This window comes from Zootoca vivipara, chromosome 13 (assembly GCF_965207765.1).
Source record: "Zootoca vivipara chromosome 13, rZooViv2.hap1.1, whole genome shotgun sequence".
Lineage (NCBI taxonomy): Eukaryota > Metazoa > Chordata > Lepidosauria > Squamata > Lacertidae > Zootoca > Zootoca vivipara.
The window spans coordinates 15,015,972-15,026,272 of NC_142596.1; the positions used below are offsets into that span (position 1 = coordinate 15,015,972).

Consider the following 10,301-nt stretch of genomic DNA (forward strand, 5'->3'; position numbering starts at 1 on the left):
CAAGTCACTGATCCTTCAGTTTGCTAGCACCTACTCTTCAGAACTCCCTGCCCATTGATGTCAGAGAGGTGCCTTCGCTGTATTGATTTCAGCACCTGCTACACACTTTAGGTGAGTCTACCCAGACATGTAATTTGAATATCATTTTTTTATGTGTATCTGCTTTAAAAACTGTTGGTTTTATTTATATCCTCATCAATGCTATGTCAGCTGGTTTTTAACATTTGTTTTTATTGGTGATTTTAATGAATAGTTGCTATGGTCCGATGTAAGCCACTTAAGAGGTTTACGTCAATTAAGCAGTATATAAATTCTGGCAATAAAATAATATCTGTTATACCACAATTTTCATCTTTTCCAATTAATGAAGTCTTGGGAGTCCTGAGGCTCTCTCAAATAACATTAGCTTTTGTACCTTGTGTTATGACATTAAGTGTATCCACACCTTGTGATCTCTCTTAAATTCATCTTTGCGGTTGTCTACAGAGGCACGTTGAGCTTCTCTGCCACCTTTTAAAATGTGCTCTCCTGTGTATAACCTTTGTCCTTCACCTTCAGCAAAACGACCTGCTGAGACGACTTTTCTCATTTGTTGCTTTGGAAATGTCTCAGCTGGCAGCTTCTTTTCTCAGTTTCTCTAAAACTTCATCGGGAGTCACTGGTGCCAAAATCTTCACTACTTTTTCTCGAGATTTGCCTCCCTGTTGTGATAAATAACCAAATAACTTTAGAGGATTTCACACATTAACACCTGCATATTTTGAAAACGTTTCTACACGGGACTCCTGGTCATCTCCCATCCAAGTTTCTGACCAAGTTTCTGTGCCTGCTTAGCTATAGCAGCACTACAGCATCAGCTGCTCTCAGGCACTCACTGGACTCCCTAATGAGTTTTAAAATGTTATGCTCAATATTTAAAGGATCAATTAATGAGAATGACAATAATAAACAGAGAATTGGACTACAAACCCAGTCATTCCTGACCATTTGCCATGCTTGCTGGAGCTGATGGGAGAGAGAATTGTAGAGTTGGAGAGGATTGAGGGTCATCTAGTCAACCCCCCTGCTTTGCAGGAATATCAGCTAAAACGTCCATGATAGATGGTCATCCAACCTTTGTTTAAAGGCCTCCAATGAAGGAGAGTCCATCACCTTCTGAGGGAGTCAATTCCACTGTCCAACAGCTCTTACTGTCAGAAAGTTCTTCTCGATGTTCAGTTTGAATCTCCTTTCTTCAGTGTTGGAAACTCCCATTGTTCTAGGCGCATTTTGAGACAGGGAATTTCATTAGCGCGAGCGGTTTCCAAGATCTGGGCACAGTACTGCCCCTAAGATTTCAGATTAAAACTGCAGAGTGGAAGGAAAGGAGGACCTCTTTCTGCCTCCCCACTTCCAGCTACTCTCTGAAGACCCTCTTAAGAATATTAGAGGGGTGGGCAGGGGAAGGACTAGACCATGTGAAAAATGAACATAATATTTTAGCTGCAGTCCATTAATTTTCAGCTTTGAATTCTTGTTATATAAAAAAAAGTTCGCCTAGACATTCCATTGTTGCACCCATAACCTAGGTTTAAGGTGCCATTTAGCTCCTAGCTTTCATATCTCAGTTTCTAACACTGCCTTTCTTGTAACTTGAAGCCATTGGTTTGTGTTCTACCCTCCGGAGCAGGAGAAAACAAGCTTGTGACATCTTTCATGTGACAACCCTTTAGATATTTGAAAATGGCTATCATATCTCCTCCTCTTCTATGTCCATCAACATCTCTTCCCAGGCCTGTGGTTAGACAGCCATTTCTAGTCCTTCAAGACAACCCTTTGCAGCGTTCGCCATGCTGGTAAAATGAAAGTTGGCAAAAGTTACCTGCCAAGGTTAATCAGCATGAATAAGTTTCAAGAGTCCCTGTAGCGATCAGCCTTAAAGTTAGCCAGGTTATAGAGGGTTAATCCTAATAGAACTCTAAGAACCCAGGGGGAAGGGCTCTGGGGGAGTATAAAAACCCCACCCCTGGAGTCAGTAGGGGTTGTTGAAGGGAGTTGTTGGTTGAAGTCAGTCAGGTTAGAGTTGGTGTGAAGATAAGAGCTGGTTATTATTGAGGTGGCTGTTAGATAGTGAGATAGTCAGACAGGATACAGTGTTATGAGATTAGTGATAATTATTATTAGTTATATTTAGAGGTAATAGGCCGGTAATTCATATTTAGAGGTAATAGGCCGGTATAGGAACCATCTGTGATTTGAAACCGTTTAAGTTTTGTACAGTAACCAATACGCTTAAGAACATACAATAAACCATCTTGTTTTACTTTACAATATCCTGGTCTGAGGTGTGTGAGTGACTGAAAGTATTTAGTTTGTCGTTGGCACATCATCAATAGACCGTCAAACGTCCGGGGGTGGTGTGCAGGTCAGAGTGACCGCGACAGTCCCAAATACAACATATTAAAAAAAAAACAGAGAATGGAATAGAAGGCTTAGTACCTTCTCCAACACAACCTCGCTCTTCTTAACCTCGAGGACCTTAGAGAGGTAGCGACATAGCTCTGCGTTGGCCTCCCCTTCGGATGGAGGAGCAGCAATGGCCACACCGACTGCATCTGTCGTCACATCTGCAACGAGTATTTTAAGGCTTTTATTACTCAGATACTCATTAAGCTTTCTGTAACGTTCAAACCATAAAACGCTTCTTTTGAAACTTAATCCCACACTTTCATATGCCATCAACATGAAGCTCGCGAGTGAGGTCATCTGGTGATCTTTTGCAAACAAGTTGAAGTGCTAAATCGGCATTGTCAGAGGGGCTGATGTGGCTACTCTAGAGTAACGACTCCTGCAGCATAGTCCTTTTAGACTTTTATTAAGTGCTGATTATTTACAGTGCTCAGAACGATCTATATACATGCTTACGATCAGGTGTCAGTACCTCCGAATGGGGATTGGCGCGTTTTCTTCCAGCAAAGAAGCTTTGGGAGACCCAGCCTCTTCCCCCTACGTTTTCTGCGTAATTCCGGAGTTGGGGGAATTGGCCTTCCCCCCGGGCTCTCCCCCCTTCCTGTCCCACCTGGGTCATTGGCTCCGCAACCTTGCCTGAGCCTCGGACACCACTTCCTGATTCTCCGCTGGAGGCAGAGCTCTCCCTGCTCTCCCCAGCGCTTGGGGATGGGCTGGAACTTAAGATGGGAGGGACCTCCCGGTATCTCTTGTCCCTCACAGGCATTGACTGAGATACTGGGATGAGCCCTGCTGAATCAGGCCAAAGGCCCATCTGCTACAGTATCCTGTTCTCACAGTGTTCAAACAGCCAGGAAGCCTACATGAACATAACAGTGATCTTCTCTCTACTTTTGTTCCCCAGCAACTGGCATTGACTATGGTTTATGGACTGAATACTGTAAGTGCTAATAAGCTTAAAGGTTTTACCCAGATAAAACACTAGATGAGTGGAGTTCACCCTGTTTCGGGCCAAATTACACTCCCCGTGAAGAAGGTTGCAACCCGGAAAGCCTTTTACCAGTTTAGGCTGGTTCACCTGCTATATCCCTACCTAGGCTGAAATAGGCTGACCAGTGATCCATGCTCGGGCAGCTTCAAGGTTAGGCTACTGTAATGCATTCTACATGGGGCTGTCCTCTGAAGATAATCTGGAACCTGCAGTTACTTCAGAACAGACCTCCTAGATTACTAACTGGGACTGATCATATTAGTCATACCTCGGGTTACAGGCGCTTCAGGTTGCGTCTTTTCAGGTTGCGTCCTGCGCCGAACCTGGAAGTACCCGAATGGGTTACTTCTGGGTTTTGGAGCTCGCACAGAAGTGCTAAATCGCGCTTTGCGCGTGGGCAGAAGCACCAAATTGCGACCCGCGTATGTGCAGGCGCAGTGCTGCGGGTTGCGAACGCTGTGGGTTGCGAACATGCCTCCCGCATGGATCACGTTCGCAACCCGAGCGTCCACTGTATAGTGGAGATTTGTCCACTGCACTGACACTCACGTCCGTTTCCAGACCCAATTCAAAGTACTAATTTTTACCTTTGAAGTCCTTTACAGCTTGAATCTGGGGTATCTACCCATAAACTGAAGGCATCGTCAGAGGTTTTTCTCAGGGTGCCCCACTATGTGAAGTGTGTTGGCTACTAGGGGGGAAACCTATTCAGCAATGGCAACCCATCTTTGGGATGCCTTTGCCAAAGAGGTTAGCCTAGCATCAACTTTAATCTCATTTGGCACCAGGCATAAACATTTTCATTTCCCCAAGCTTTTAAACCATGCTGATTCATTTTGTTTTATCCTAGTTTACGTAGAAGCCTTTAGTGCTGTTTTGTGGATGTGTTGTTTTCATTAGCTTCACATACTTTATCATACAAAAAATATGGGGGGAAATGAGAATTTTTATCGTGCTTTTCTACTCCCTTTAACACATGTAACAGCTCTAAGGCAGCTCACCCTCCCATTCCTTCTTTTCCAATAAATGGACCCTCGGATGAGTTGCTGAGTACTGGCAGCTGAGAGAGCTTTTGCATCCAGGCTACATCTAAGTTCTAGGAGTTTTCTGCCTCTTCCAGGAACCAACCCAGCCAGGATTTGCACATAGAAAATTTCCAATAAAAAGTAATTAAAAACATTATTCCCTCCAACTTCCAACATACAGTACCTGTTACAGCATTTTGTTTGGAGCCAGGTTTGGCATGGACAGAGATGGTAACAGAGCCGCTTTTATCTGTTGCCACAGGGCCTGAAGGAACCGAAGACTTTACTATATCCTTACTCTGTGCTTTCCCCTTAAAACAGAACAGAGAAACATGATGAGCCAGAGAGTTCAGGCAGGTAAAGCAAAGTTGAAAAAGCCTCATGTTTGCTTTTAATGTAAATATTTTATTTTATAGGTTTTGTTAATTTTTACTGAATTTTATTGCACAGTAAACTTTTAAACAGGCTGTATCACTGTGATTTGAATTTTATTGTATACTTTAATGTCATTTTAAAAACAAAACATTCATAGCTGCCAAGTTATCCCTTTTTTAAAGGGATTTTCCCTTATGCTGAATAGGCTTCCTCGCGAGAAAAGGGAAAACTTGGCAGCTATGAACATTGCTATAACATATGCTGCCTTGTAAAGGCTGCCTTGAAAGGCAACAAGCATATCTGAAACAACTACGATATTAAGACTGCTGAATCAAATGGCTTGCAAAAAGTTTCAAAGGAATTAACTCATCTCTGCCAAATGTATCTCCACCCAAAAGTTCACAAACACAAGGAGGGCAGGTTTAAAGAAAATAAGTAGTTCTAGATATCCAAACCCCAGGTAAGAAGCTAAACATTCAAATTATCTCCTAATTTCAGGTGCTGACTGGCTGTGAGAACTGGCTTCTGCTATCATAAATCTGTTTTGTCTGGTATGTTCCACAAGAGCCTTTGTAACCATTTCCAGAGGGGTAGCTGCATCCATCAGTCACAGCAAAGTTAACAAGAGTCCTCCAGAATAACAAGTTTTGTTAACTTTGGTGAACTAGGTTGCACTCCACTAGACGCATGAAGCATAATCCTCACTTGCAGGTATATAAAGATGTGGTGAGGGGAGGAAGCTTTAAGAACTGCAGCTAATGGGAAGCAAAAAGCAAAAAGTAGAGTGACAAATCATTAAAAAGTTTATTGGAATGTACAATTCTGTTAAGTTTTCTGGATCTAACGGAATTGCCCGCCACTCGCCCTTTTGGCATTTCATTTCCCTCTGACCCAGGCTTCCTCAACCTCAGCCCTCCAGATGTTTTGAGACTACAATTCCCATCATCCCTGACCACTGGTCCTGCTAGCTAAGGATCATGGGAGTTGTAGGCCAAAAGCATATGGAGGACCGAGGTTGAGGAAGCCTGCTCTGACCTAACTGCTTACAACTTCTAGGCTGTTGCAAGGGATGGGGGAGGGGGGTTGTTGCTGTTATTGATTTTTTATATATATAAAAAAGAACTAGTTATAATTTACGTGGAAATCATTCAATTTGGTCGTGCGCTTTACGGGTTTTATTTACTTATTTTGTTACGTTTGCAGTTATGCGATCCCCCCCCCCCAATGTTGCAAGCCGCCTTGAGCAGGGTCGTAACTATGGAAAAGCGGCATACAAATAAAATTAGGCATGCATGCCTGTATGCGTCTGATGAGCTCATGCCACAATATTATTTATTTGTCTCTATCGTGCTACAATATTACTCTGTCTAATAATTCTGTAATTCTAAGATAGGGTTGCCATATCTCCCAAAGTGAAAATCAGGACAGAATTGTTGAGCGCCCCCCCCCCCAAAGTTTTTGAGCTGTGTTTGTGTGTGTGTGTTTTAGAGGAACCAGTTGTTGAAGTTTTTTCCCCATAAAAGCTACAATAATTTTTGATGTGTCAAAAAATGTTATTTATGTATGCCACTAATGCGGCCCGTGTTTTGTTAGCCCAAAAATGGAAAACGAGCAAGGTCCCAACTAAAGAAGAATGGCAACTTAAACTGCTGGAATATGTGCAGCTTGCGGACCTAACATACAGAACATACATTTGAAGAAGATTGGAAAATGTTTATTGAATATATGGGGGGAAATTGTGTACACTTGAAAACGTTGGCAGCATTAAGATAAATTCAACAGTGTAAACAAGTTTTGATGGATGTAATAATGGGATACTGGACGGTTTAGTTTATGTAAAATATCCAGGGATTTATGGTATGCAAAATGAATCATGGAAAGAGAAGGGAAGTCACTGACATTTTAAGGTTGTTTAAACGAATATTCTAAATTGCAAAGCAGAAAATTTAATAAAAATTATACGCACGCACACAAAAAAAGAATTTTTTAGTTTTGGAGCTTTTTTAATGCGTTTTTGGCACAATTTAACCCCTGTTGCAGGTTTTCCAGGACATTTGTTGTTCTGTGAACTGCCCTGAGACCTTCGGGTCTGGGATGGTGTATGTATATTATTATTATTAATGATTTTTATATATGTTGATTTGCCCGGTTTCCGAAAATAATTCAGGACTCCATTTTCGGAGGCGAATTGCAGGACATGTCCTGGGAAACCAGGACGTATGGCAGCCCTATCTAAGGCGAGAGTTGCACTACTAAGCCCTGGGAGGCCACGAAGCTCACTGCACCGCCTTGGCCCAGTCCCTGCCTCGCTCTCTGCCTAGCCTACCTCACAGGGTCGTTGTGAGGCTTGGACTGAGGAAGGGGGAGAACCACGTGCGCCCCCTGGAGCTCATTGGAGGGACGCGACGTCTTTTACATATCGGACTCTCAGGGCGGCGGCTAGTCTGAAAGCTCAGAGCCTCCGCGCTCTCCGCCGCCCCCCGACCGACCTTCTTAGGCATGACGCTGCCGCCGCCGCTGCCTCCGTATCCCCTCAGCCCACCGGCCGCAGCAGCCCAGGGAAGTTTCCACGAACGCGAACCCCGACGGGAAGCGAGAAGGGCCAACCCAGCCATTCCCCGCACATCACTTCCGGCAACAGCAGCTCTTTCTCCTCGTAGAGCTAAGAAGAAGAAAAAGGCTAGAGTGATATGCAGGCTCTTAAACGGCGGGTTTCTTTGTGCTCTCCTTGTGCTGCAGCTGTCCAGATGGAGACAACGACGGAGACTTAAGGTATCTGAAGAAGTGTGCATGCACAGGAAAGCTCATACCAATGACAAACTTAGTTGGTCTCTAAGGTGCTACTGGAAGGATTTTTTCTATTTTGTTCAGACTTTGTGGGCGCTGGTTGGCCAGGTGAAAAGGAGGGCATTTCGTACTGATGCAGAAATGGGCATTTCCCGCCCCCTTCCTCTCATGGAATCGTACAGTTGGAAGGGACACAGGGTCATCTAGCTCAAGGGTAAAAAGGGTAAAAGTCCTTTGCATGTGGTATATGCCCAGGAGTAGAAAGAGGACACAATAACAAGACATAAGTATTACAGATAATAACAATTTATTAATTTATATAAAAATGTATGGGAGCATCTTATATAGCATTGTGTGTCTATATATGTATATATATGTATGTATGTATAATATATATGTTGTTCTTTTTTCTCCCCCTCACTTTTCCTTTTCCCCACTGTATCACTTTATTTCTTTTAATTGAAAACACCTCAATATTATTATTAATAAAATATAAATAATAATAAAAATACCAACAAAGGAAGAATGGCAGATGAAGCTAATAGAATGTGTAGAAATGGCAAGGTTGACCAACAGAATAAGAGATCATTATTTTAGAGAGAGAGAGATTGGAAAATTATTGCAAGTGTATTAAAAAGTTAACAGTAACAGAGTAAATTCAGCAGTAGCAATTATTGAGATATAAAAATGAGGAAATGAAAAGATAGGGATTCATTAGAATATGTAGCAGAAAAGAAAATAATGGCGTGAACCATGGAAAGCGGGGGCAGGGGGTGTGGAGAGTCAAAACTAAATGTGCATTTGGCACTTAAGTAGATTATTATCTATTGTTTTAACTGTAAAATGAAAACAATAACTTTTTAAAAGCCCTTTATACAAATATCAGAGCGTTTCATGCCATCTTCCAGAATGTGATCTAAACGCTATCTTCCAATAATGTCTCAAATTCTCTGGCACTGTAGATTTATTGTCCCCCCCCTTCCCCCAAACCCCCGATCCTTTGCTGCTTAAAACACCAGTTCCTTCAAGAAGAGGCAGTAGCCTAGTTTGTTCATCCTGCACTTGGCATCAGTGCAGTAGCTAGTGGAGCTCACAGCCGTTTACACCTACCTCCCCCCCCCACACTGTTGAACCTGGTCTCTCTCTCTCCAGACTAAGAAACATTGGTTGCAAATTAAGTCTGGGAGGCAGCTTTAGCATAAGTCCCAGTTTGGGCAATACTTAAGCCAGGGCAGTCCAACTTTTCAAAGCAAATGGGCTGCAAGAGTACCTCAACACAGTGGGGCCACACACTGCCTTGTCATGGAGAAAGGGGAGCGAGGCCAGGCTCCAGCAGGGTCCTAAGAGCCCTTCCATCTTCTTCCCAAAGCTGAGGAAATGCTAACTAGGCTATGGGGGGAAGGAGGTGGGAGGAGTCTAGGACCCTATCAGAGCCCCATGCCTCCTTCCCAAAGTCCAGGACCCCAATTACCTGACTTTGGGAAGGCAGTGTAAGGGCGGGGGGGGGGGGGAGTCAAATGTGGTTGATGGCCACACAAAAAAAAGCCTTGAAGGCTGCATGCGGCCCTTGGCCTGCGCATTGCACCACCATGCTCAAAGCCAAACCTTATCATAGTACAGAGTAGCATGGGGGCAAGAATAACCAGGGAGGAGGAGCAAAGTAGTTGCAAGCTTCTCTCCTGCAAGGCTTGAGTTAGCGTGATATGCAAGCCAAGCCATGATCTTAAAAACATAAGGTGTAAACCAGAAAGAAATGGAACCCATGGTCTACCTAATGTTATTGGCCTGCAACTCCCAGCTTCCTTCACAATGCTTGATGGGGCCGATGGAGGACGTGTTTTCTATCCTGTGGCAAAACATTCTAAGGGTCTAGGCACAAGGTGATGAGAAGCATTCAGTCTCCCAACCCATTCAAGTCCTAACCCGGCCCAATCTTGCTTAGCTTCCACAATTGGGTACTGTAATGTTTATGGTAAAAGGTCACATGTGATTTAGTCATAAATCCAGGCACACAAACATTTTTTTCTAGGGCTGACACTTTTCACACGTTTCCGAGCCATAGCTGCCAAGTTATCCCTTTTTTACAGGGATTTTCCCTTATGCTGAATAGGCTTCCTCGCGAGAAAAGCGAAAACTTGGCAGCTATGTTCCGAGCACAATTCAAAGTGTTGGTGTTGACCTTTAAAGCCCTAAATGGCCTCAGTCCAGTATATCTGAAGGAGCGTCTCCACCCCCATCGTTCTGCCCGGACACTGAGGTCCAGCGCCGAGGGTCTTCCGGTGGTTCCCTCGCTACGAGAAGCCAAGTTACAGGGAATCAGGCAGAGGGCCTTCTCGGTAGTGGCACCCACCCTGTGGAATGCCCTCCCACCAGAGGTCAAAGAGAACAACAATTACCAGACCTTTAGAAGGCATCTCAAGGCAGCCCTGTTTAGGGAAGCTTTTAATGTTTGATGGATTTCTGTATTTTAATGTTTTGTTGGAAGCCGCCCAGAGTGGCTGGGGAAACCCAGCCAGATGGGCGGGGTATAAATAATAAAATATTATTATTATTATTATTATTATTATTATATGGTACTAACCACCTCAGGGACACAGGTGAGTGGTCTAAACCACTGAGCCTCTTGGGCTTGCCGATCAGAAGGTCGGCAGTTCAAATCCCAGTGACGGGGTGAG

At 43.8% G+C, this 10,301-nt stretch overlaps 1 protein-coding gene across 1 annotated transcript; it reads right to left on the reverse strand.

The window, feature by feature from the left end:
* Window positions 1-211: 211 nt before the first annotated feature.
* Window positions 212-7,478, reverse strand: C13H15orf40 (chromosome 13 C15orf40 homolog). The gene is made up of 4 exons (XM_035130783.3): window positions 7,329-7,478; window positions 4,649-4,775; window positions 2,479-2,606; window positions 212-701 (listed from the first exon to the last, which is right to left on the reverse strand). Exons 1-4 carry the CDS (start codon window positions 7,452-7,454, stop codon window positions 609-611), a joined length of 474 nt encoding a protein of 157 aa, XP_034986674.1. The 5' UTR covers window positions 7,455-7,478; the 3' UTR covers window positions 212-608.
* Between the last annotated feature and the right edge of the window lie 2,823 nt (window positions 7,479-10,301).

Bases quoted from the DNA above. Each gene is read 5' to 3' on its own strand.
- C13H15orf40 (XM_035130783.3), bottom strand. From the start codon at position 7,454: ATGGCTGGGTTGGCCCTTCTCGCTTCCCGTCGGGGTTCGCGTTCGTGG. The intron at 4,776-7,328 runs GTCGGTCGGGGG...TTCTGTTTTAAG, and splicing joins GCAGCGTCATGCCTAAGAAG to GGGAAAGCACAGAGTAAGGA. The intron at 702-2,478 runs GTACTAAGCCTT...TTATCACAACAG, and splicing joins GCGAGGTTGTGTTGGAGAAG to GGAGGCAAATCTCGAGAAAA.